The sequence below is a fragment of the Fomitopsis serialis genome (assembly GCF_022376445.1).
Source record: "Fomitopsis serialis strain Sig1Antser10 chromosome Unknown B0H18scaffold_7, whole genome shotgun sequence".
Classification (NCBI taxonomy): Eukaryota; Fungi; Basidiomycota; class Agaricomycetes; order Polyporales; family Fomitopsidaceae; genus Fomitopsis; species Fomitopsis serialis.
The window spans coordinates 168,312-192,272 of NW_025954967.1; the positions used below are offsets into that span (position 1 = coordinate 168,312).

Consider the following 23,961-nt stretch of genomic DNA (forward strand, 5'->3'; position numbering starts at 1 on the left):
CCCTTTTTAGGAAGCGGGCGCCCAGTGTGGCGGGCAAAGGTTAAACAGGTCGCTGTGGGACCAGCCTTGGTCAGGAGAAACTCCCGTCTGTGGGATTCCGAAGTCGACATACGGTCCGTATCACGGTGGCCTGGTCCGAAGTTCCTTCCGCTGACGATAGCATGGGATAGTGACACGCAAGCGGCAGGACGACATTGCTCCGGGCAAGTCAATTATGCGCTGCAGCGTTTCTCATGCATTTCACTCATGTCTTAAGCCGCCATCAGGCTAGAGGGATACTATCTGCGGCGTCGTAACGATTCCCTCATGACAGCTTTACAGGCTCAGAAGAAAGCATTGCGCAAGACCATGGCGACGCGATTGCGTTCGCTTTCTGTATCCGATGTCCAGCAACAATGTAACGCCGTCCTGCCTTGCTTCTGAATTCATAGTAGTCGAACTGAACGGGATTGTATCTAAAGCAGGGATGATAACTGACCGCGTGCTGGCTTCGCCGTACTTCGCCCGAAGCCAGTGCGTGAGCTGTTATCTTAGCATGCCATCCGGGGAGGTCGATACATCCTCCCTCATATCTGCAATCTTGCGAAGTGGTGTGACGTCCCGAACTCCCTCACGACCCTATTGAATTGATCATTACCGAGCACAGGGAAGACACTTTTCGTTCCTAAAATTGACACTACCTGCGATGGCACGATGGACTTCCTGCAGGTGTACGGCGAAGATGACCTCCGCGCCTTCCCGCCTGGTACCTGGGGGATTAAGGAACCCGCCTACGAATGGAAGGGCGCACGGCGTCGCAGCGGTCCGTATGCCCGCCTTCCGTCATGTCCGGGATTGACGTATAACGCAAATCATCACTCACCGCAGCCACGGATGACGGCACGGACCTCGATCTGATTTTCTTGCCAGGTACTCACCGGGGTGTCATCCTCTGCATCCCTGTGCAACGATGCTAACACATGTGCCGACACGCAGGTGTCGCGTTCGATCGATCCATGTCGCGACTGGGGCATGGCAAAGGGTACTACGATCGCTTCATATCATCCTATGCAGCTTCCAAATCCGCAAAGGGCCAGCGGAAACCGCTGCTAGGTGCGCTTCATCCGTCTTGCCAGGTGGGAGATGCTCACCATTCATCAATCAGTGGCGCTGTCCTTACGAGAGCAAATCCTTGAAGCAGGACAGGTGCCGGTAGCACCGCATGACTGGAAGATGGACGTAATAGCAGGCCCGGACGGGCTCCTGGGTGAAGCCGCTGCCGATAGTTCACAATGAAATGAACTCCAGTGACTTCTGAATACCTGTCAGGGAAACGTGGGTGTCCGAAAATCGTCCGCTTGATACATGTCAGTGAACCCGCTGCTGTACTGTGACTGTGGAGAATGCCACCCGCAGTCCGTGCGCTGTGCGTGCGTTGTACGTGCTGGTGGGCCACACATCCATTACAAGAGCACCCTCTTCAAGGCTTAGGCTCAAACTACCAATACAACACGCCCGGTCACCGCGCCAACTGGTAAGTTTCTTCGATGGGCGGCTGGCTACCATGCGCCAGCAAGGGTGACAACAGTAGGCGGAAGACACTATCCAGCCTCGTCAGTTGATCTCATCGATGAACAGAGCGGCCGGCCAAGACCCACCCAGCCGTCCTCGACCGTGGTATAATACACACTCTGTGTGTTCTCGCTGAGGGTAGGTAGGTAGGTCCTGAGACATATGTGACACCGGCATGAGCCTAACGTATGTGTTTCGGAGACGTCAAGAGGCGAACCTAGAGCCGGTGCCATGATCGCCCTCGAGCCCGTCTCGAAGTCCGCTGCGGAGCCGTCGGGCTTCAGCAATTTAGTTGCAAGCTGGCTCGTGATAACGACCTGAAGTACGTATTTTAGCGGTCGGTGAGACCGGACAGCCTCCGTGAGATTACGCACGGTCAGCTTCGTGGACGCAGAAGCGCGGGCGAGCGTCTGCTTCACCCTATCTAGGAGGGCGTTGCGCGTCGAATTTGACAAACCTGCCGCAGACTGAAAGGGATACGACAGAGAGTTCAGCACCAGCAAGGCGGTCTAGAAGCATGCGGACAAAGTTAAATATGACCGAATCAGAGCCCGAAGACGTGATGTGTGATTTCTTACTTCCGGATGGTCTTGTAGATATGAGGGCAGGTTTCGAAAAAACATCATGAGGTCTGGAAGGGTGTGTATTCGGAGATGATACACTCGTCCCTGATGATCTTGAAGGCTTGATGACGATGCTGCAAAAGGTGCGGGTGGTTTGTTCCTACTAGGTCCGTTTTAATGACATACTCACTACGTAGTAACCGAACGAGGGTGGCGGGACTTGTCATGTTTTGCATGTCTGCACTCGTCACTATGGCGTACAGCATCACACCTGGACAGCTCTTACCTACAAAGAGCACGTGCTGAGACGTGTCGATGAAACTGCTGACGATGTTTGCGGCCACTGTCTCCTTCATGGAACCCGGCGGACCGGACAGCTCCAAAATGAAGCCTTGCTTCAAGCCCCCCTCAAGCAGCGCATCGAGCTGAGAGAATTGGGTGGAATACAATTTGTGATTCCCCACCATAAGCGCGGCCGATTGTGTCAATGGCGCTGTCCTCGGCACCTGTGTGGCCGAAAAGATGGCTTGGGAGGATTCCAGAGGTATATTGAGGTCTGTTTTGGCGCGTGATGTTAGTGACTTCGCTTCCATGACCATGTCAAATGTATCCATTCCTCTCCTTAGAGCCTCGGGTGTTGCACCAGATAAATCCGCTACTGTTTCGTACCCAGCGTTTCCTAAAGCAGAGAGGACATGACCAGGCAGCGGTAGAGTAGACAGCGGTCGTTTAGACATAATCGTAATTACTGTCGATGAATCAATTCTTTAATTGCGCAGCTGTGCGGTAGTAGCGGGTGAACCGCGTCTGAGGCGACGCGAGGTGTGGCTAGGTGAAGACGGTGTCAAGTGAAGGACGCGTCGTAACTTAGGTGAAGACGCGTCAGTGGCGTGGGAAGGTCACGGAGTATGAAATGGACCTCGACCGTCGCGGAGTCTGCCGGACTTTCTTGAACTCTCCTGCTCCGTTTCTTGCTCGAGTCGAACGCTCCCATAGACATTATCATACACTACCCTCGTACCTTTCTTGCTATAAACCAAGATAAAAGCGATCCCCCACCCCGCTCCCTCTAGATATGACAGCCGTCCCGAACCCCGTCTTCAAATTTAACCGTGAGATGCATACAATCAGGGTGGAAAACATCGCAGAATCGGGTAGGCGATCCATGTATCGTTGGGGGTGATTCGTATGTGCTCATAATTGGGCATATGTAGCCAGCGTGCAAGACATCGTCGACTTGTTCACTACTCTGATTGGTAACCTTCCATTTGACGTCTCCACTCTTGACCACATGCTCACGGTGCGCGTTCAGGCGAGGTGCGCAAGTGCGAGGAACTCAAGGACGGCAGCCGCCGGGTCCTCGGGCTAACGTTCTTGACTCATGACGCCACCAAGTAGGTCCTTCTCATACGTAAATATGATTCAAGTGCCTGAGAGAACTGACCTGTCACCTTGAAGGAAAGCCTTGTGCATGTCGGGCTATACGGTTGCCGGTGTCCCGTTGTACGTGGCATGCGAGCGCTGTCGTCGATGCATCTCACGTATTCATCATCAGGACTGTCACTGCCGTGTCTCACAGTGAAGCGAAGAACAATGCCAAACAAGGCAAGCAATCGGATGCCCGCCGCAACCTTTACGTGCTAGGACTACCCTTTGAACTCACCAAGTAAGTCGCCACGATCTGTGACTTTGGACGATACATGACGGGCGTTCTACACTAAGATCTGAGTTCGTTGAGATATTTTCTCGCTACGGAACGGTGTCTCATGCCGTCATACTCGCTACTGTGGACAACGCTTCCCGTCGCCGTGGTTTCGTCGTAATGAGTACCTTTAGCGAGGCTAGAGCCGCTATGGATGGGTTGAGTCGCAAGGAGATCAAGTGAGTATCTTTCTGTAGGGTTGCTTCTGCTGACAATGATGTACATTTGAAGGGGGCACACCATTGACGTCTCTTGGGCGGTCGTCCAACGCTCTCAAGGTCCGTCGTGTCGTTCATAAGCGTGAGACGTTGCATTGACCAGGTACCTCCCCAAAGGCTTCCTGGATGGCGGGGACCGTACAACTGCGCTGGGCCAGTCGCCGCCGTCTACGCCGTCTCCCTACGAGTTCCGGGTCCCTGAATCTAGCCCCACCTCAGCTCAATGTTCCCTGCGCTCGACACCTGTGCCCGAACAAGGTCCTATGAATATGCTGTCTGTCCAGCCAGCGTCTCTCCTGGTCTCCAATCTTCCTGCGGTGCTCTTCTCTGAGATGGCTGACTTGTACCCCCTCTTTTGTCCGTTTGGGGAGATCAAGAATCTGGAGATCCTGGACTCTAGTGTCGCTGCTCTGGATCGGGGCGACATCTCTGTTCGCGTCGAATACGAGACTCTTGCGCAGGCCGAGGACGCTTACAGCGCTCTGCAAGGTCAAATGTACTCAAGCAAGCCTGTCAAGGTCGAGTTCACGCACAAGCCCACTGTCGATTTCCCTCTCTTTGCTGGCAAAGATCTCAAGGCTAGACTGAACCCTAATGCTGCGCCGTTCGTTGCTCCTGCTGGTATGCCGCACGACACCCTCTTTGCCCCCGTAGCCTCGCTCTGCGCTAGGCCTGACCAAGACCGTATTGCTACTGCGCTCCCCAACGGACTGCTTGCTGTCAACCCTTACGCTCTCTCTCAATACGCGACGCCTCCCTCTTTGTATACGCAGCTGTACGTTCCCGTCGCCGGGACTGTTAGGCCAAGCTCTGCTCCTTCGTATGTTTCTTCCTCTTGAATGCGTGATGCCATCTCACCATCACCTCCAGCTGGTCGGAGCCGACCCCTGATCGTCGTCCCGGGCACTGGGCTTTCGCTCAACTGGACCGTCTGTCCAATATGTCCACTCCTTCGCTTGGACAGACCTTCACCTAGAACGTCGATGCTGCGCTACTTCTGACAGTCCCCTTTCTGCTCTACTGTCCGGAACCTCAAAAATACCACACCGTTTAATCTGGAGCTCCCCTCTTTCGTTCGCCTGGCTACCTTACTTCCTTACTTCCTCCTTTCCGTAATGACTTCTCTGCTTCGTGCCTACCTGTGGATACTTGCGGTTTCAAAGGTTTTCTGGGTGTTGTCGCCGGGGCTGCGATGTGCTTCTTCAGATGCTTCGCGTCCGTGTTCGGTCTCTCCTTTGGGCCTCCCCTTCACTTGTTACTTTCGTTCATTCATGCAGACTTTCTGGACTTTGTAATGGCTCGTTATGGAAACCAATTGTTGAGGCGCAATGAAACTGTATCCCGACTGTACCTTGTGGCCAGATTGTGGGCACACTTGCCCAATTGAGGAACACCGAAGACCGAGGCGCTGTACGGGGATGATGTACCGCCCGCTAAGCGCCCGCGACGCGATGATACTGAATTGTAACAGCAACTCGTATAGACTCATGCTACATATCGCCGACCCTTTCTCCGTAATGCATAGTCGACAGTGAGCGACAACGACAGCTAATTCTATCAGAATACGGCAGTGCAGCCATCTCAAAACTCGTTGGTGACGAGGTCTGGTCGTGAAGCCCATAGAGTCGCGGTGCGTGTACCATTACCGGAGTTCTACCGTTTGTTGACAAGCCTTTCTAACTAGGCCGATACTACGCCATGCCATCTAACAGAGACGGGTCGAAGAGAGCAGGAATCTCACGTCCCTTACCTCGACGCCTGTTTTCGATCGACTCACTGCGTAAAGACAAGTCTGGTACCGACACCGATGGCGCGTCCATCGCCAGAGACGGCCCAGAGCACACGCATAGTCATGCCGCGTCGGACACTTCCTCCATCCGACCTTCGAGACTCAGGGAAAAGACGGGCGAGGGGCGGCCGGACGCGATACCGGAGCAGGTCGAAAGCCCAAGTAACTGGACTGAGAAGGTACTCGTCAGTTCTCCTGAGGCCGTGCACACCGCGCCTACGTCGAATGCTGGACCGGCTCTGAGAGCAAGGGGGAGGATCGTTGCACCGAGGCCAATGCCGCTGAACCTCAGTGCTGAGGGAGCGGCGGCAGGTGAAGATACTCCAGTTCCTTCACCGTCGAAACGGCGTTGGGATACTCTACGACAACACGTTATTCTATCCTCAACTAGCTCGGTATTCTCCCCGACTCCCCGCCCGCCCACTCCTGGCTCAGCTGGGTCAAGTACACCTCCACCCTCCCGACCCTCGACGCCAAAGTCATATCGCTTCGGTGGGCAGAAGAAGATTTTCCGCCAGGTCGTTGACCAGGCGCGCGAGGCAGCCGTCGAAGAAAACAGGAAACTATCTGCAGACATCCTCCAGGCGTGCTGGATCGCACGGTTTGGCCAAAGTTGGATGCGCCCGAAGACCGAACGCGAAATGTCACAGCATACACTCAGCTCCAGCCTGCATCTACCATTCAAGGCGTCCGCGACGTCTCTTGTGACGAGTCCCAGTGTGTCTTCGTTATATTCCTCGGCCAGCGCACAGCAGTCCGAAGTCGTTGTCGCGGATATCCGAGATATACCGTCTGTGCATCCCCTTTCCAGGACCCTCACGTACATGGTCCCTACTAGCCGCCCACCCGTTCTCCCTCACGAAGTGCATGTCCTATCGGCATTACTGGTTCCCTTTCTAGGACCCTTCACTGGTGAGCGCCTTGCCGTCGAGCAGCAGACAGCTGTCGAGACATTCGAATACATTCTTAGGACATGGAGAGCTCCGTCCAACGAGGTGGGTCTCAGTCATATGCCTGGGGAACGATGAATGAAGTGTGTTCTTGACAGGAAGAATTGGGGCGCTGTCTCTGGTGCTGTAACGCTGCTTCAGTGCCCTCAGCTTCGCGAGTGCGCATTCTAGGCGCATTGTCTTCTCTCCTCTTCTCTCGGGACAAAACGTTCACGGCGGAGACGCCTATGATTCTCGGACACTGTATCAGGGTCTCTTCTCGCTTCTGCTCTGCCTTGCGTCCTCAGCAGACTCCAGCGCCGCGGCAGACTCTCTGAGGGCATACATCACTGCCGTACGGGACGGCCAGTGCGGTACTCCCTCTCCGCAGGCCCTCGAGAGGGAGTACGGCGTGCGGTGGACGAAGAACGATAGCGATACGCGTGTTCGACGTGCTATCGCCACAGAGAGCGTTATCGGATGCATCGAGACTGGATCCGAGAATAGCCGCAAGTGGATGTTGCACAATTTGCTAGAGGTGAGGCTTCGCCATTCTACAGGAAATGCACACTCAACGCTGCATGCAGGAGTTCTGGCCCTTGCCTGAGGGCCCTCTATCACGACTCCGTTGGACTCGTGCATCCAGTCCCACAAGCTCCAGATATTCGTCAACGCGGCGACAGCGTTGCTGTTCTCTTCGGCTGCGGTGGAGGCCGGAGCTCAAGTAGCTGATGTGGCGGTCATAAGTCGCGTCTTCCATACGCGTGTATTGCCGGAGATTCAGTCCATACGGAACAAGGACGCTGGCCAGACGCGACGCACCGTGATTAAGTTTGCGTTAGAGCTGGCATGCACTCCCAGCAACCCCGATAGAGACCCAATTTTTGCTCAAATCGCTGCCTGGCTGAGGGACTCGCAAGATTGGAAAAGCAGCGTAGAGGAGACGGTCAATGAACTGGTAGCTCTTTCATACAATTATTGTCCCAGGTACTGACTAGCGAGTAGATCACCACGCGGAATGGCCAAACGTTCTCCGTCTATTGCCTGAAGTCGTGAACACCCTACTGAGGAATCACGAAGCTCATTGGTCACCCTGATTTACCTTTGCTACAAGATGTGAGGATCGTGATACGTTCATCTGGCATGATGCGGGGACTCATCGAGGGACACATTTTGACAGCGGCTCATAGACAGTGGCCCAGAGCATCCTTGCAAGCCCCTCACCATTTTCTCGACGTCGTCTCCCACGCGTACCCCAAGCTACTGTTCAAGCCGATTTTTACTTGCGCAGCATCAGCGAAAGACCTGACGATCGGGACGCAGCTATGTGTTCTGACCTGCCTGACACGCTACCTAGCAGATTTCTGGTTTCACGATGCCGACATGGTCTCCGTCGCTCTCATGAGCGACCCGCGGGCACGAAGTCACCGCCGGGACAAGGTGCAAAGTGGGGTAGAGCCCGTACCGGCCAGTCGGTCCTGTTGGTCGAACTGATTTCTGCGTTGCGGGCGGCTCGCCAAGCCCAGGACTTAAGAACAGTGAGTAATCTTCTATACCTCATGGGCATTCGTTGACGAGCGTTTGCAGATTTCTACGGCGACGCGGTTCGTAATCGCTCTGGAGGCGCGGCTCGGAGCCTTGATACATGCGAAGGTGAGCTGAACAAACGTATGTCCTACAAGATGATGGTCGCTGAACCTCTCCTGCTAGGAACAAATTTCAAAATTCCCATTTCGCAGAGGATATTGTTTTGTACTTTGTTTCGAGAGATAAGGCTCATCACTCGGTCGCTGAAGCCGTACGTCGCTCTTGCTATGTGCCAGCACGCTCCCAGACTCACGGTATCACCCGTAGTGCTGCCTGGCTATCGTCTGTCATTTCTTGGGCCTCCTACGAACCAGACGAACCAGATCAAGAGGACGTGTACCAAGAAGAGGAGGTCAGCATCAGTTTTGACAAGCTGAGGGCTCTATATGCGCACGCGAATGAAGCTTTGCGTGGCGGTAGCAAGGTGCGTTCCCTCTCTGAGACAATATACCTGCGCTCATTGACGATAAAGCGAAGGACCACGGCATTCGTGTCCCCAAGCCTCGGAATTCAGCGGTCTGCCTCCTCCACCGATATGCCTTCCTCCGATATTCTTTCTGGCCGGCTAGAATTATTGGGGTCTTTGCATGGGTCATCCCTGAAAACCATGTTTTCGCTGCTGGTTCTGGTGTCTGGGTTGCTATCTCAAGAACACTACGCGCACCTGGTCCGACGCTTTGGAGATGTCTTGGCGACTCTAGTGTAGAAGCGGGCTCCTCGGTATGTCTCGACGACTCACTTCATGGCGGTACATTACTCACCATGCTCAAGACAACGTTCCTTGCTATGCAATGTGCAGAGAAGGCCCCAGATCAAATTGTTCGAGTAATCGAGCATGATTTGTCGCAGTACGTCTTCCGCTTTGAGTGTGGTTCTGTTCTTACGAGTTTTACAGTCAAGACCCGGAAGTCCGTCTATCTGCGATCAAGAAAGTGGAGGTGATTGCAAGCTGGCGCTCCCACCTGCTAGCCTTGGATGTCATCCTCGACCGTACGTACCGACGCCCATTCAAGGTGACACGGCCGCCGGTCCCATTCGTACCGACCGACATGGGTTCTAGTTTATTTGTTCTGGATGAAGACGTTTACGAATTCAAGGACAACCACGGACATGTCCTTCCTCTCGAACTTCGTAGGCGACTGGCTGAGATCGGTTGGGACGAGGAGGACCGCACGATAGATCCTAAGACCCAATGGATCAAAACACCTATGTCGCTGCTACCAAGTCTGCACCTGGAGTCCCTCGACGCACCATTGGATGATATGGCTTCAATTGGTCGATCCTCTAGTCCTGGTCCTAGCCCTGATCCATCTCCAACCGCCTCACCATCGAAAGAGGGACCGCGCTTGAGACGGCAGTCCAGTGACAGTGGTACCCGGGGGTCCAAGCGGCGACCCATCTTCGTCCTGCCTTGGTATCTCTACTTCCGCGACTGGCTGCTATGGACAACGACGAAGACTTCCAGGTTGCTACCACGGCTAGGAATTTCATCCTTGACCTCATGCGAGACGACCCTTCATTGCTTTCCCGTTCTGTATACCACTCAATTTCCGGAGAAGAGAGCAGCCTCATCTCCGCCACTTCGTCGTTATGGCCTTCTTACATGCTCAACACTCACTTCCGCCGGCTATGGCCCACCACCTGCTGAATCACCTGGCTGGTTTCCTGAAGTCGTCCGCCAACCAGCAGGCTCGCGCCCATCCTCTCCAAGGCTATGCATATGCGTACCAGCCATAGCCAGACTCGCAACACAGGTCAGCAAGATGTCGGTGCGCGAGCTGCGGCGAGCAAAGGCCGACACGTTTCTGCTGCCATCAGGTGCACTTTGGTTTGCCCCATCTGCTCCCGCCGGACCCATGTTCCCGCGGGGGCCTGATGCCAATCAAGACCCATTCGAATCTTTGCCAAAACCTCTCGTTTGGATTACGCTTATCAGAACGGCACAGAACATGCTGTTCTTGCGCATGCTGGAGCGAGATCCGCAGGCATTGAAGCATATCAGGAAGAACCTGGTGAGACTTGAATTGCCTTCACTTGATGGTGACGGCCTTCCCGGATCTCTTGCCTTCGCTTCTTTTTTACCTCACAAGAGCCGCACACGGAAACCCGTTAACGCAATCCTCACTGCATTGTCCCTGACGCTGGCTCGGAGCTACCTACTCCTAGTCGCCCAAATATTCTGGTCCATGACACGGCATTTGAATGACCGGCAGGAGCTAGCTATCCTCGTTGACGGCCTGAATCGCGTGCTTCTTACGCATGGAGATGACATTGGGATCGTAGGGCATGCTCTGCTAGGTAAGCCGATATCCAATAGTGGCGATAGCATTAGTTGACTTCGGGGTTAAGCTTTCATGTTGGCGAGCACGCGCTTCAAACGCATGTTCATCTCCGGCGGTGCGTACGCGCTTTTCATGCCTGCAATTATCAAGACGTATTGCGAGGCCGAGTACCATCCGGGCATACGCGCTGCAATCGAGTATGCTGTCAACCGCTTCTACGCGTTGCACCAAGAATCCTTCGTCTTCCAGAGCTTCGACGTCGTGTCACGCATGTTCATGTCCCCCGATATGGACCAGCCATGGCTAGCCAAACAGGTCTTCGCTCTGTTTTCTACGCTCAAGAACGGGACTGCACCTCTGGCTCCTGACGTCGCAGGCATCTACGATCTTACAAAGTTGCAGGAGCAGGAGAACCGGATGGTCGCCGTCGCCGAAGAGGTACCTCAGACATTCCTTGCTTCGCTCCGCAAAGGTGGTTCTGGGAAGCGACAGGTCACTCTAGTCCTTCCCGAAGACTACGAGTGGAAGAGACTGGGACTCGACAACCTCGTACGCCTGTTCCTGACGGTGATTGCCCACAACCCTGCTATCCAACGCGCGGAGCGCTTCATGCGCTCTCTGCGACTACTGGCTCCTTATCTCTACAACGCATCGACTTCGTCTCGGACGGTCCTGCGTGACGGTATTGACGCGCTTGGGGCCATCCTTGTCAGCCGGAACGCGGCGAAGGCGAAGATGCCCGACACCATGCAACCGCGTGCGACCGATGACTTCACCTATGAGGTACTCGTAGAAGGGAACTCCAACGAAGCGCAGCCTGCGTTATCTCCTGCAGACATCATCGCAATGCGTCTTGACTATCTGTCGCTCGTGGTAGCCTTCGCTCAGGCCGGTGGAGAACTGGGACCTGCTGCTCCTGGCCGCGTCGTGGAGCTGACGAAGATGGTTTTGAAGGATTCAATCATCAGTGCTGACCGCATCGCCGCATTCTTGACGGACTACATGAAGGCAGTCCTGCTCCGGGACCCGACGCCGAGTCTGAAAGAAGCACTCGCGCTGCTCAATGACTTCGTTCCACTCGTCAGCGCATACAGTACCTCGGTCAACTTCTCCGGAGTGTTCGATGTACTAGCGTCTCTGTGCGGCAACTCCGTTTTCGCCAACCAGCCACGGTTCGCCCAGGTAGTCGTGGCGGGATATTGCAGGGCTGGGTTAGAGGCTTGCGAAGCCGCTGCATCGGAGAGCTGGCTCCTGTCTCTGCCGTCTCGCATGAGCGTGATCCGGCTCATGAATGCGGCTGTGACTCTGGTCGGTGCGGACGTCCTGGAGGAGCTGGCAAAGCACTCGCCTTCGTACGACTTCCTCACCGGCGTGGTGCTTCCTCTGACTCTGTCCTCAAGAACGCGAGCGAACTCAGCGCAGGGAACCAATGGACAGAGTCGTGGCACAGAGAGGCTCACTCGAGAGCATGGGCCCGACTGCTCACGTATATCCTTTCAGCATGCCAGAACCCGCACGTCCCACGAGAGCAGGCCGAAGATCGGCGCAAATCTTCGGATAGCCGGCTCTCAGAAGCGAGCCCGAAGCCAGCGATGTCGTTCACGATCGCTCTGCAGATCCTCAAGATCATCGTCGTCCGTGCGGAGGACGACTTGTCTTCGCTGATGCCCACGTGTGGTCACATGTAGGTACGACGCTCCGGTCGCTCCTCTGCGACGGGATGCGGCGTTTGCTACAACGCCGCGAGACTACTCGGAGCCGCCTTCGCCTTTGCTTCACCCAAGAATGGGAGCCCGACGTGGACAATCCTTTCCTGCCAAGCATAGCCTCGAGGTCTTGGTCTGGATCTCAGCCTCGCTTGATCGACTACCTGTGTGGTCGTTCATCCAGTGGCTCTGCTTGCGAAAGAGCCCGCTCGTGGCGCAGATGCGCGGGTTGTGCAGGAGAAAGTCGCGCTCGTCGATCAGGAAACCGCCCGCAACGAGGATGCCAACCCCAACCTCAGCACGTCGTTGGGGCGAGCCCGATGTCGGTCCGCCGGTTCTCCGTCTTCACGAAACCGCGACGGAGTATGGTGAACGAGAGCGCGGTATCTTCGGCAGCTTCGACCCCACGGCACTCTACCTTCCTCAACACCTCCCTGTCGCTTCCGACGTTTGACGAATCATACCTGCGCGCGTCGACCCCGCGGAAGGACGAAGGTTCGCGGCTGGCAGGCTACGCGCGTGATGTGAGCCCGATCTCTCCATCCGGGCGCACCGGAAGAGATTCGGGGCCCAGGATCGTTCACCTTGGCCCGGTCACTCCGCTGTCGGTCTATGGCGGGCTCCATGCGAGGAGAGCCGCGTCGCCTAGCGGTGCGTCGCGCGGGAAGGCGGGGACTGCTCTCGACGCTGCGAAGGAGCGCACTGTGACGAGCGTCGTGCTGGTGCGCGCGACGTATCGCCGGATACGGTTGGCCCAGACTGTGCTCGGCTACTCCACGGTTCTGCCGCTTGGCGAGGGCGAAGAGGAAGACATCAATGAGATGCAGGTGCGGGCGTGGACGAGGAAGGAGGCCTCGAGGCAGTCTGCAGGAGGTGAAAGACCTGATGGAGGAGTTCCGTGAGGACTACGCGGGCGCAGGCGATGACAGCCTTGTTATGGTTGACGCGGAGGAACCGACCTCTCCGTCAAAATGGTAGACACACTGGATTATAGGGATCACTACGCACTACACTTCTATTGTGCATTTGCTAGGATGTCGCATGTCGCGCTAGAGTCGCTTTCGTAAGTAATGTAGAACTATGTATAAGGTGTACATCATGTCGTATAATCAAGTGGTACTAGATCGGACGCACAGTTGCACTAGGCTCGCGAACGACCGTAAGTACTGCTGCTGCTGCACTGGGGCACGTATTGATTCGCATGTAGCGTATGTAGGTTGATCAACATTGTTACCATTTTCAGACATATGAACCCCGGCTCCTCAGTGCTGCTTTGGCGCTGCTCCTCCTCTCCACCAACCAGGCGCCGACACAAACACCCACTGCAGTCATCATCCACATTTGTCCATAGCAGCTTGGAGTCCTGGATACTTGCTACCCGCTTCCCACTCCTTGGCTCAGTGGGAGAATGATCGCACACCTGCTCTTTCCAGAACGGTGCGGTCAGGCGCTATACGAGGACAGTGATCGGAGGCACGTCCGCCCACAGGCAAAAGTTTACTCTCTTTTCCTCATCACCAGGAACAGACGGAACGGAGCGCGTCACTAACCCCTGTTGTCGCTGACATGGTACACACCACAACAGGTCAGCCGCCGGCGGTTCCATATCAGTGGGCCAAACGCAGTCGTCGGGAACCCTATCCATTCCAAATGACAGCAGAATATTCAAATAATCCTCAGAGTGTTTACAGTACGCGCAGGTGAGACTTAGATCCAACCACGTACGAGCAAAGAGCACTTACTGCGTTGTCGCATCGTGACCAGTGTGGGGGGAGACCACTTCGTTAGCAAAACTTGGCTACAAGAACTGGTTCGCTATGTCGCAGAACATCCAAAGGAGCTGCATTCAGCCTTGAAGGGATTCCGAAATCTCATCGAGAGTGAAACTCGGCTTTGTTTTCTCGCTCAGTCGATGTTCGAACAGATACCGGCAAAGGCGCCATACGCTGACGATCCCGCTGGCTACAAGCAAATCGCAACTACGAACATATGCTGCAGGTGCTCAACCATCTAATCACGACCGCGCCTTCTGGGACGACCAATCAAACGTCAAAGCATGATCGCCGTACGCATCAAGGCCGTCCTGGACTGGCCCATGGGACGCCGAGTGGATTCGCCTTCTTCCTCGACCCTGCTGTTAACGAACAACTGAAGAAAGTTCTCGACGCCTGGGGAGACTTTCTGCGCTCAGAGGAATCGGCACGTCAAGCGCTCGGGGACGACGCCAAAGGCTGGTTCAACGCGAAGGCCAAGGCCGACCTGACCGCTGCAGCAAATGGGGCGGCCGGGACCACATACGACTTCGCTGAGATATTCGGTGTGAGCCTTCAAACCGCACTACGGCTTCCGTTCCTGGGACGCATTCTTCACGCGCACTTTCAGGAAGGGATCCGCCCCGTGGCCTCGCCCGAAGACGACGACGTCATTGCGAACGCATGTGAGTCGGAGCCGTACAAGGTCTCGTACGACTGCGCCCTCCGGGACCGGTTTGGATCAAAGACGAGCCCTATTCCCTCCTCGACATGCTCGCGCACGACGAGCTCGCCCCCAGTTCGCCGGCGGCACCGTCTACCAGGCCTTCCTCTCCGCACTCTCCTACCACCGCTGGCACGCGCCCGTCAGCGGGAGATGCGTCAAGGCGTACGTCCAGCCCGGAGCGTACTATCCGAGCCGCTCGTCGACGCGGCGGGACGGACGGCGGCAAGAGCACCTCGCAGGCTACGTCACCGCCGTCGCGACGCGTGCGATCGTCTTCATCGAGGCGGACAACCCCGCAATTGGCCTGGTGGCGTTCTTGGGCGTCGGCCTCGCGGAGGTGTCGACGTGCGAGTCGCCGTGGAGGAGGGGCAGTGGGTCAGGAAGGGCGACCAGCTTGGGATGTTCCATTTCGGCGGCTCGACGCATTGTGTCATTTTCAGGAGGGAGACGGACGTGCACGGGTTCCCGGAACCTGGCCGCGAGACGAATGTGCCTGTCAGAGGTCAGCTCGCTGTCGTGAGGAGCCGATGTGCATGAAATCGAGGGAAATATCGGACTTGTACGTGGTAGTGTCTTTGCTGGCGGGGTCGCGTCAAGTATCCTTAGACCCTGTGACTGGAACGCACGTATGTATGCGTGCAAACTCCTTTCTGTCGATGGACTACATTGATGGTATGATATCATTGCATCAATTTCGCTGCTGTTACATCTGCATCGCCGCCCGTTCCTTCGCGCTCTGCTGCGAGCCTCAACCTGGGACCTTCCACCCTCCCGTGAGCCCCATGACGTTATGCGGGTCGTACTTCTCCTTCAACTGCACCATCTCGCCCAGCGACTCCCCGTATATGCTCGCCACGCTCGTCCCGTACAGGACGTAGTTCGGGTAGAGCGGGGCTCCCGTAACGGAAGCTTGGCCTCCATACAGCCGTCCGTGAGGTTCCGCGATGAGGCGACGATGGCGTCGTAAAGCGCCTCATACTGCGGGTCCGTCCAGAAGAAGTCCATGTTGAAGGGGAGGAAGCGTTGGGGCGCGTCCAGGGGTATGCGGACGCGCTGCCGTGGGTGAGGATGGTGGGCAGGAAGGGCTCGACGTCGTAGCTGAGGAGCGTGGCGAGCTGTTCGCTAGGTGGACCCCAGTACTGCGTCGCGATGAGTATGAGGCGGGATGTCTGTGGAGGGCGTACCTCCAGCTGAGCCACAATCGTCTCGAGGAGAGGAATGTGATCTCCATGAAGGGTACTGTGTTTGAAAAGCTCCTACCAGTGCATCAGCGCTGGTCCCGATCACGAGTTCAACTGTGACACTACCTCGTATTCGCGGAGGTCGTCGTCGGTTCAACTGCACCAGTGAAAGGAACTCTGCGTGGAGATGTTCGTGGACAACGCTGGAATGGCCAAGAACTCGTCGAATATGCCTGCGGGCTGCGTCGGCGCGTCGTAGAACAGCATAACAGCCGCCAACAACTATCACAACCTTCTTAGTGGCAAGATGGATCAAGGTTGGACTTGTACGCACGGCGCCACCCTCATAATCGTACGTAGCGATGATTTGCGCCTTGGGATCAGTGACGTTTGCGGCGAAGTTGGCTGTGGCGGCGTTCACTTGGTCGATGTACGTGCCAGGATGATCAATTGTCCGCCCTATGATCTGCAGAATCAGTATATGCCTCCTCAAAAGCCACCGAAAGGGACGCCTCACCCAGACAAGAGTTTGCGGGTATGTCTGCAGTGTGAAAGTCGTCACAACGCCCTATACGTTTGGTTGTCAGTCGAGTCAGAGAAGTCGAGCATGGTGAGTTCACACACATAGTTGTTATAACCCCCTATTGACGTGGAGTACACCTTATGTCAGTATGTGGGCGGTGGCATGACTTCGCCTCACCTTTAAGCCCCAGAAGAGGTCAGGATTCGTCGATGCCGTCACATTGGTGACAGTGCCGTTCGGCAGGACCAGCTCGAATGCACGGACTGAGTCCAGCGCCAGGCCGTACTGGTTCGTCAACCAAGAGTAGCCTGCGTGCCCGGGATCAGCCAACCAAATCCCACAACACCAACACCTTCTGCGTACCTCCTCCCAACGTAAAGCCAGCCACGCCGATCCCAGAGACCCTACCACCGACAACGTTGACCCCGTACGGGTCCAAGGCCGCGTATACGTTGTCCCAGACGTTGCCCGCGCCGACCGCGACGGTCCCGGCGCTCGAGTCGTAGTCGATGGCGCTGAAACGCGTCATGGAGATCTGCACGCCGGTGCTGGAAGAGAAGTTTGGGTTGTTCGCGTGGCCTCCGCCTTTCACCTACGCGGATACGGGATGCCAGTGAGCTGCTGGTAACGCACGAGGACATGGTGCCTCACCCCGAACGGCGTTGACGTAGAACCCAGGATCGAGAGCTGTAGAGCGCAGAGCACGGTTCGTTGGTGATAGGCACTCATTGGCCTTGTAAGAGATCTTGCTTACGATCGTGCCAACATCCTCTGGAGTACCTGGCTCCACGGAACACGCTGCGTCTTCGGTGCTGGAAGTAGAGTAGTGCGCGATATCCGCGAGATACGAAGGGTCCGCTACGCCCGAAAGTACGTCAGGCCAAGACGAGATCGCGACAAGCTCCGTATACATACGGCTATAGAACACTGCCGAAGCGTCAGAGACGGCGTTGGCGATCTGTCCGCACACGGATACGACGTCTTGGGCGACCACGAGCGATCTGGGCAGCAGAAGCACGGCGTAGAGGATCGAAGCCAAGCTCGGCATCGCAGAACCGCGTCGACTGTGTCGGCGAGCAGAGTCCATTTGCCGAGGATATGGGTCCCGCTGGGCCTGGTCCCAATGTCGGCCGAGGGGTTGTGTGGCATCGTCGCGGTTCTGGCCCTCTTTTATGTCAGACCTCCGGAGGCATGACAGTGGTATGCATGGGCATGTCTGATCCCTCAAACGATGTGAAGGCGACTCACAGGCTGGCAGGCGTGCGTGCCATACTAGCTTAAAGCGAGTGAGATCAGTCGACATGCTCGAACATGACTGTCGAATAGGCTCACCTACCAACTTTGACTATTCACGGTCCATGTCTACTCCGCGTACTAGGCAGGGCCTCTAGGCTCGGTGATATCGTCGCCGTATGAGAGCTGGTGGTATGTCAAACAAACGCCACAAGCACCGTGAAGTCCGCATCATTGTTCCCGAACGCCCCGCCCTGTCCGATGTCTCTCCGGCCCTTGTCCTGGATGTCTCCGGATTCAGTCAACTGCTCGCGTTTCGGACTCGATTGCACATGGAGCTGGGGCGCGATATGGATTTTGAACCGACCTCCGGCAGCCGAGCTGCCAGTAAGTATGGCTCGCAGGAGATTTGAGCTTAATGCGAGCATGTGCCGGGGCGAGGAAGCCGCTTGCGGGCAGCAGCAGCCTGTGCCAGCCATGCGAAGGTGGAAGTCAGCGTACGCTCTCACGAACAAGCTCAATTCACTTACGTGAGGTCCATCGCGCGATGGATTGCCGTATGTCAGAAACGATCTCACCCATGCACTTTGTGCGCAACCTACTAGGGCATCGGCAGTGCAACCCTGATCGACTGGACGTTACGGGTGCAGTTCATCAAGAGGAGATCGCCCCGACGGAAATTGTGTGGGTTGTGCTTGGTGCACAGACGGTGCTTCCGTAACGCGCGCCCTGAACGTTCCGGTGGTTGATACCAACCCGGTGCATCAACAGCCATCCTAGCATGGTGTCCGTGAGATGGACGACGGTGTTCCAGTACGCAAAAGTATACGCGTACGACCGAAAGAGACGAGGGGGACAAGAGCAGCAATCTGTCAGTCTCTGAAGGCACGAGCAGTGCAGCCAACTTGTCGAAATGGGGTAAGTTCCTCGATGCCCGGGACCGATTTGAACCTCGTCAATAGCCATTGCCAACTCCGATCTCAGCCCTTGTTCAGCCCATCTCTCGCAGGCGCCATCGGTTTCAGTGATGGCTGTCATATAAGCTCTGTGCTCGTTGAGAATTAATGCAGCCAAAAGCCCGGAAACTCCACTCACCGTACAAAATCGGCTACAGAAACCATACACCGGACGGGGTGGCGTTTCTTGGGCGTTTCCCCAAGGCGTTCGAAGATGTATTCGTCGAGTGCGCCATCTACTTATGTAGCACCGACGTAGGCGGAACCATGATAGATGGGCCAACATACCTGCTCGCCATGCATCATCCCTTGCAACATCGCCATCCTGTGGTCGGATGAGGCTCTGCACACTGTGGGCTGATTCGATTCAGAATAGCATGTCTATGTAAGTCTATTCATGACCTGCGAACCTGCACGCCGAGAGCCAGTGAAAGAAATATAGCATCCTTTCGGCACGTCGATATGCAATTGAGCGAAACCTGCAAAGTGCCGGCAACGCATTGCCCACGCAGAGTCCATGGGCTTTGTGTGATAAGGTTACAGACTCGGAATGGACGAGCGTGAGGCTGACGGCGCATTCCACCAGCTGCGAACGCGTCCAGGACCTCTGAAGGCTGCTATTGACTGTTAAGTATGCACTGGCAATTGGAGATCCTCGGTTCGTGGCCCTCGGACGCGACGTTAAGGAGGTGTCACCACATATCGAGTGCAAACCGGGCGAAGGTTGGGGAGGAGCGCGTTGGTTGCGAGTAGCTCATGTTTCCTCGCATCGCAGTGCTTGTCACACCGAGCATGAACTGTCTCGTTGCACAAGCCACTGGTCCTTTCGCCGTCCGTCGGAACGCATCAGGCCATAGACCATGCATCCTCCCCAGACATAACAGCACGTACCTTCGACAGCGCTTTCTACCGTGTTTCCTTCAGCCTGCTGGTCACAAGGCGGTCGCATAGCGTGTTAACGCGAGCGGGTTTACGACAAGAGAGACTTCTGAAACTCCTCGGATCGGACGCAAAGCGACGGCTAGATATATGTCGGGGAATGACCACCGCACGGAAGGGAGACTAGGGAGAGACTGGAGAGACGGGCAGCGCGGCAATATCAAAGATAGTGTGTATAGCATTTTTCGCGGAATTTAGAGCCCGACGTGGGATAGATACCATTTCCAGCCATAACGGGCATTTCTTAGGTGCTGCCGAGACATGCCGAGAACCGGCAATTGGCTGCGATCACTTACGCGGGGATTTCCTACCTTCCGAGTGTGGAAGGGGACGGTGTGTGCTGCGCGGTCTTATACTCAAACGTCGACGGACAGCATCTGCTGCATTCCCACCCTCACTCGTTCCCTCACCCACTCTTTTGCAAAGATACCCGACATGCTCTCAACGCACCGAAACACGGCAGCGCTGCTGTCTCTGCTTCCTCTTCTGTGTCCTTTGTACCCGGTGTGGCTGCGAGCGACTCTTGGTGAGGGTACTTGGGGGTCGGGCGCGTGCAGCTGTCTGAACGGAGTGGTCTTTAGCAATGCTACTCAGCTCTGTGGGTCGGCGAACCCTTGTTGCAGTACGTGCCTTGCTTCGTGTTCTCGCTTTAAGCAGGCTCATCTTGCCAGGTTCATATGGCTTCTGTGGTAGCGGACCCGTGCGTGCCCAGGTTCACCGACTAACACGACAAGTTACTGATACATCGTTCAGGAGTTCTGCTTCGGAGGATGCGACCCCTCGGTTCGAACACTTGACGTCCTGCATGCCGGAGCCCGTCTGTGAAAGTCAGAACGTGCGTACATCCCACTTCTTGGTGCCAAGGTGTCTGGTCCTTCGTTCGCTCTGTGGGTCTTGGCTACTCGGTCACCGTTGTCTTCGTGCCCATCGTTGGGCTGTGGTCTGTCGCCCTGGGAAGCCTTTGCATCATGGCGCTTAGGAGCTATTTTCGATGCGTTCATGCGGTCCTCATCAGTCGCCGAATGCACAGCTCACATGTCTCCTTTGGTCAAAGACTGGTCCTTCCAGAGCTTACCAGTGACGTCTGTGATCACAATCGACACTGGTGCGCAGCAAATGCATGGGTTGTGTCTTGTTCGCACTCGGTCAGGAGCAGTCACTTGCGTGCAATCCGCATGGTACGCGTCTTGTTCGGTGGGACGTGTGGCCGTCTGCGAATGATCGCACGTCTCGTGGCACTTGGAACGAATGGACCAGACATCCCTTCTCAGTCGAGAGCGCAGTAACTGAAGATGACTGCCACAGATTACGTTCTCCAGCTTCGACCGCATCCTTATGAATTCGACGGAATACAACGGCAATGCGAGCGCATGGGACTTCATCCTCGAGCAGGGCAACATCCTCAACACGACCGCCGGCGAGCTTGTCTTGACCCTCAGCGAGCAGAACAACGGCACGCTGCTCACGTCGACCCGTTACGTCCACTACGGCCAGATTACGGCAAGGAGTACGTTCTGTGGTGTTATGATAATTTCAACATGCGCTGACGCCTCCGTGCAGTGAAGACTGGCCGATGGGGTGGTGTCGTGACAGCGTTCATCACGATGTCGGACATCAAGGACGAGATTGACTGGGAGTGGCCTGGAAACCAGACGACTGAGGGCCAGACTAACTACTTCTGGCAGGGCTTCGTTCGTACGTCTCCGTCGTTATTCGATATTCGCCACGCTCTGACGGCATATGCGTGGATCAGCCACACAGACCGCTGGCCAAACGACCGGTAACTTGACCGACACGTACAGCAACTACCACGACTACACGGTGCGCTGCGCTGCCTCTTGCGTTTGCCCATGAACCTGTCGTTGACGAGCGCCTTTCAGCTTGATTGGCAGCAGGATAGCCTCACTTGGCTCGTTGATGGCAACGTCGTGCGCACGCTGACCCGCGCGGAGGCGACCGACAACTCGACGGGCCTCAGCCGCTTCCCGAGCACGCCGAGCCGCATCGAATTTAGTCTCTGGCCTGCCGGCATCAGCAGCGAGCCCCAGGGCACGGTCCAGTGGGCGGGCGGCATGATCGACTGGAACGACCCCGATTACAAGTCTGCCGGTACGCCTTCCCTCTCTGACAGTCTGTCTCTCGCGACGTGCTGACCGATGGTGGTGTTCCGCTGCGCAGGCCACTTCTACGCGTACCTCGACTCGGTGGCGATCACCTGCAACGACCCGACGACCCCCGGCCCGAACATCACGTCGTACGTGTACAGCTCGAACTCGTCCGCGTACACGCCGTCGATCGACCTCTCGAACGACACGACTATCTCGAGCAACGGCGCGGTCGCAGGCGTGCCCGCCTCGGCCAAGTGGGCGTTCTTCGCCACCGGCGCGGCGGTCCTCCTCGCGCTCTTCTGAGCGGACCTTGGTCTCTGGGGTTGACGATGCTTTTGCATCGGCGCTGGTGTCCAATCTTGTGTACGGCACGCAGTCTCGAGTTGAGCTCCGGACTGGGAACAAGGACACGTCTTCTCGGATTGGTATTGGTATTGGTATAAGTATTGGTATCTGGACTGATGAACGGCTAATTCAAAGGGCTCTCATGTGTTGTGAATATATTCTGGTGTGGTCCCTGTGTTGGGACCGCGCTGACTCTGTTATCTGGATGCTTTGATGGTTTTCTATCGAGTGTTGTGTTTCGTCTGTTGGAAGCCGGGCGTATAGGTTGCGTTCTGCTGGTGTGGGTGGATATTGTGGAAGTTGGGGCAGGTGTCTGCTGTATTCGTCGGCGTTGAAGACGAAATATCGAGCATTGACAGGTTCGTACGTGATCATTAACATGATCTGTTTAAGCCTTTCTCAACATATGCCTCGATGCCTCGATGACAGGTATACAGGTTATGGATTGCTCTAGACGGCTATGCTCTACTAACCTCTATAATCCAGGCTTATAGTCCGACACGTACTCTATGAAGTAGTCTAGTAGCTCTCGTCACGGAAGGCCATCATGGGACGATGACAGCGCGGAACCGGGCAGTGGCGCGATGGTCGAACGCTTCCTGTGCCTGGTCGAGAGGGAACTTCTCAACCATGACCTTCACGTCGTGGGCCCGAGCGAAGTGCACCGTGTCTTCGCAATCCGAGCCAGTGCCGTATGGCCATCCACGGATCACCACGCGCTTGGTCAACAGGGGCGCTGCAGTTGAACGGTACGTCAGTTGCCTGTCCAGCGAAGCGTAGACGGAAGATCACTTACGGACAGGCACTGCAATAGCAGACGCAGCAACCGCCACCACGAGGAGCTCGCCGTCGTAGTCGAGGCCGTTAATGAGCTCGCTCATGGCCTGCGTGTCGGGCGCGGTGCACATGATGAGGCGCGCGCCGCCGAGCTTCTGGAGCGCGGCCGCCTGCTCTGAGGCGGTGCCCGCGATGAAGTCGTGCGCGCCGAGGGAGAGGGCTAGCTCCTTCTTGCTCGTGCCCGTGGAGAGCGCGATGGTGCGGAACCCCATCTTGCGCGCGAATTGGATGGCGAGGTGGCCGAGGCCGCTGTTGTGGGGTCAGTTAGGGTGTGCGTGGGTGATGCGGGTGGACGTACCCGATGCCTTGAACGGCCACGATGTCCGGCGGTGTACTCTGCATGTGTCGGAGAGCGTCTGGAGAGTCGACGGTCAGGTATTGTGGGATTGACTAGTGCGCGCGGTCACTTACTAAACGTCGTCACACCAGCGCACAGCTGTGGTGCGATCTCGGCGGGGTCCAGGTCCGTAGGGATGCTAGCAAGCGACTCGGACCTGAGCGTGGCGTATTCCGCGTACCCTCCGTCCCTGCCAATGCCTGTGATACCTCAGGTCAGAGGTGGCCGCTTCTCCTGGCGAACGTACTCACCTGTTGGGCAGGCAGCACCGACGGGACATGTCACGAAGTCGCCGATGCGACAGCGTCGGCAGGAATTGCAGTGGCCGCCATGCCAGCCTGCGCCGACGCGGTCGCCGGTCTTCCAGGACTTCTCGCCGTCAGCCACCGCGACGACGTCCCCGACGATCTCGTGACCCGGCACGCGGGGGTAGGCTTGGGTCGGGAAGAATTGCCCTTTGACCATCTCGTCACTACAGATGTGTTACATCAATACCGCGACGAGGGCGAGCAGGAGTTCGGGCCGACGTGCCTGGCACAGACTCCACATGCGAGGACCTTCACAACAACCTCTCCGGGTGCCGGGTCCTTCCAGTCGACGACGATGGGCTTCAGGGGCCCGCCCTTCTCGAGGAAAGCATATGCCTTGTACGTCTTTGGGTGGGCAGGGGCCATGTCGGGCAGAGGATTGATATTAT

At 56.3% G+C, this 23,961-nt stretch overlaps 10 protein-coding genes across 10 annotated transcripts; 5 read left to right on the forward strand and 5 right to left on the reverse strand.

Moving 5' to 3' along the window:
- Nucleotides 1-78: 78 nt before the first annotated feature.
- B0H18DRAFT_601240 (nagb/rpia/CoA transferase-like protein) lies at nucleotides 79-1,311 on the forward strand. Its single transcript, XM_048038736.1, has 7 exons — nucleotides 79-113; nucleotides 171-397; nucleotides 462-590; nucleotides 647-802; nucleotides 868-909; nucleotides 976-1,092; nucleotides 1,145-1,311. Exons 2-7 carry the CDS (start codon nucleotides 307-309, stop codon nucleotides 1,273-1,275), a joined length of 666 nt encoding a protein of 221 aa, XP_047898028.1. The 5' UTR covers nucleotides 79-113; nucleotides 171-306; the 3' UTR covers nucleotides 1,276-1,311.
- On the reverse strand, nucleotides 1,145-2,953 carry B0H18DRAFT_601267 (P-loop containing nucleoside triphosphate hydrolase protein). The gene is made up of 8 exons (XM_048038737.1): nucleotides 2,729-2,953; nucleotides 2,401-2,668; nucleotides 2,305-2,352; nucleotides 2,130-2,248; nucleotides 1,926-2,018; nucleotides 1,769-1,868; nucleotides 1,638-1,704; nucleotides 1,145-1,580 (listed from the first exon to the last, which is right to left on the reverse strand). The coding sequence occupies exons 1-8, from the start codon at nucleotides 2,849-2,851 to the stop codon at nucleotides 1,499-1,501; spliced, it is 900 nt and encodes a 299-aa protein (XP_047898029.1). The 5' UTR covers nucleotides 2,852-2,953; the 3' UTR covers nucleotides 1,145-1,498.
- Nucleotides 2,954-3,062: 109 nt separating this feature from the next.
- Nucleotides 3,063-5,357, forward strand: B0H18DRAFT_981990 (uncharacterized protein). The gene is made up of 9 exons (XM_048044517.1): nucleotides 3,063-3,268; nucleotides 3,329-3,370; nucleotides 3,427-3,508; nucleotides 3,573-3,617; nucleotides 3,670-3,780; nucleotides 3,837-3,995; nucleotides 4,048-4,094; nucleotides 4,152-4,854; nucleotides 4,905-5,357. The coding sequence occupies exons 1-9, from the start codon at nucleotides 3,190-3,192 to the stop codon at nucleotides 5,008-5,010; spliced, it is 1,374 nt and encodes a 457-aa protein (XP_047898030.1). The 5' UTR covers nucleotides 3,063-3,189; the 3' UTR covers nucleotides 5,011-5,357.
- A 3,266-nt stretch (nucleotides 5,358-8,623) lies between these two features.
- Nucleotides 8,624-13,575, forward strand: B0H18DRAFT_981998 (uncharacterized protein). Its single transcript, XM_048044518.1, has 14 exons — nucleotides 8,624-8,763; nucleotides 8,812-9,006; nucleotides 9,111-9,187; nucleotides 9,235-9,742; nucleotides 9,805-9,873; nucleotides 9,906-10,063; nucleotides 10,099-10,637; nucleotides 10,689-11,995; nucleotides 12,022-12,298; nucleotides 12,406-12,495; nucleotides 12,548-12,579; nucleotides 12,627-13,154; nucleotides 13,198-13,486; nucleotides 13,535-13,575. The coding sequence occupies exons 2-13, from the start codon at nucleotides 8,875-8,877 to the stop codon at nucleotides 13,303-13,305; spliced, it is 3,825 nt and encodes a 1,274-aa protein (XP_047898031.1). The 5' UTR covers nucleotides 8,624-8,763; nucleotides 8,812-8,874; the 3' UTR covers nucleotides 13,306-13,486; nucleotides 13,535-13,575.
- On the forward strand, nucleotides 13,543-15,437 carry B0H18DRAFT_982003 (Phophatidylserine decarboxylase-domain-containing protein). Its single transcript, XM_048044519.1, has 6 exons — nucleotides 13,543-14,027; nucleotides 14,092-14,325; nucleotides 14,436-14,646; nucleotides 14,710-14,784; nucleotides 14,879-15,142; nucleotides 15,169-15,437. Exons 1-6 carry the CDS (start codon nucleotides 13,978-13,980, stop codon nucleotides 15,340-15,342), a joined length of 1,008 nt encoding a protein of 335 aa, XP_047898032.1. The 5' UTR covers nucleotides 13,543-13,977; the 3' UTR covers nucleotides 15,343-15,437.
- A 116-nt stretch (nucleotides 15,438-15,553) lies between these two features.
- On the reverse strand, nucleotides 15,554-17,557 carry B0H18DRAFT_1082921 (uncharacterized protein; the record flags this gene model as incomplete). Its single annotated transcript, XM_048031601.1, is given in 10 exon segments — nucleotides 15,554-15,720; nucleotides 15,785-16,044; nucleotides 16,113-16,143; nucleotides 16,163-16,268; nucleotides 16,321-16,452; nucleotides 16,504-16,554; nucleotides 16,611-16,627; nucleotides 16,677-16,817; nucleotides 16,873-17,101; nucleotides 17,264-17,557. The coding sequence occupies 10 exon segments, from the start codon at nucleotides 17,555-17,557 to the stop codon at nucleotides 15,554-15,556; spliced, it is 1,428 nt and encodes a 475-aa protein (XP_047898033.1).
- A 173-nt stretch (nucleotides 17,558-17,730) lies between these two features.
- On the reverse strand, nucleotides 17,731-18,307 carry B0H18DRAFT_601404 (uncharacterized protein). Its single transcript, XM_048038738.1, has 3 exons — nucleotides 18,273-18,307; nucleotides 17,842-18,208; nucleotides 17,731-17,785 (listed from the first exon to the last, which is right to left on the reverse strand). The coding sequence occupies exon 2, from the start codon at nucleotides 18,168-18,170 to the stop codon at nucleotides 17,940-17,942; it is 231 nt and encodes a 76-aa protein (XP_047898034.1). The 5' UTR covers nucleotides 18,171-18,208; nucleotides 18,273-18,307; the 3' UTR covers nucleotides 17,731-17,785; nucleotides 17,842-17,939.
- Nucleotides 18,308-20,660: 2,353 nt separating this feature from the next.
- Nucleotides 20,661-22,434, forward strand: B0H18DRAFT_601721 (concanavalin A-like lectin/glucanase domain-containing protein). The gene is made up of 5 exons (XM_048038740.1): nucleotides 20,661-21,144; nucleotides 21,198-21,332; nucleotides 21,391-21,458; nucleotides 21,518-21,746; nucleotides 21,816-22,434. The coding sequence occupies exons 1-5, from the start codon at nucleotides 20,973-20,975 to the stop codon at nucleotides 22,046-22,048; spliced, it is 837 nt and encodes a 278-aa protein (XP_047898035.1). The 5' UTR covers nucleotides 20,661-20,972; the 3' UTR covers nucleotides 22,049-22,434.
- Nucleotides 22,137-22,728, reverse strand: B0H18DRAFT_601537 (uncharacterized protein). The gene is made up of 2 exons (XM_048038739.1): nucleotides 22,564-22,728; nucleotides 22,137-22,474 (listed from the first exon to the last, which is right to left on the reverse strand). Exon 2 carries the CDS (start codon nucleotides 22,469-22,471, stop codon nucleotides 22,220-22,222), a length of 252 nt encoding a protein of 83 aa, XP_047898036.1. The 5' UTR covers nucleotides 22,472-22,474; nucleotides 22,564-22,728; the 3' UTR covers nucleotides 22,137-22,219.
- On the reverse strand, nucleotides 22,636-23,938 carry B0H18DRAFT_1092817 (GroES-like protein; the record flags this gene model as incomplete). Its single annotated transcript, XM_048032329.1, has 6 exons — nucleotides 22,636-22,826; nucleotides 22,887-23,176; nucleotides 23,226-23,283; nucleotides 23,339-23,464; nucleotides 23,516-23,736; nucleotides 23,796-23,938. The coding sequence occupies 6 exons, from the start codon at nucleotides 23,936-23,938 to the stop codon at nucleotides 22,636-22,638; spliced, it is 1,029 nt and encodes a 342-aa protein (XP_047898037.1).
- Nucleotides 23,939-23,961: the final 23 nt, after the last annotated feature.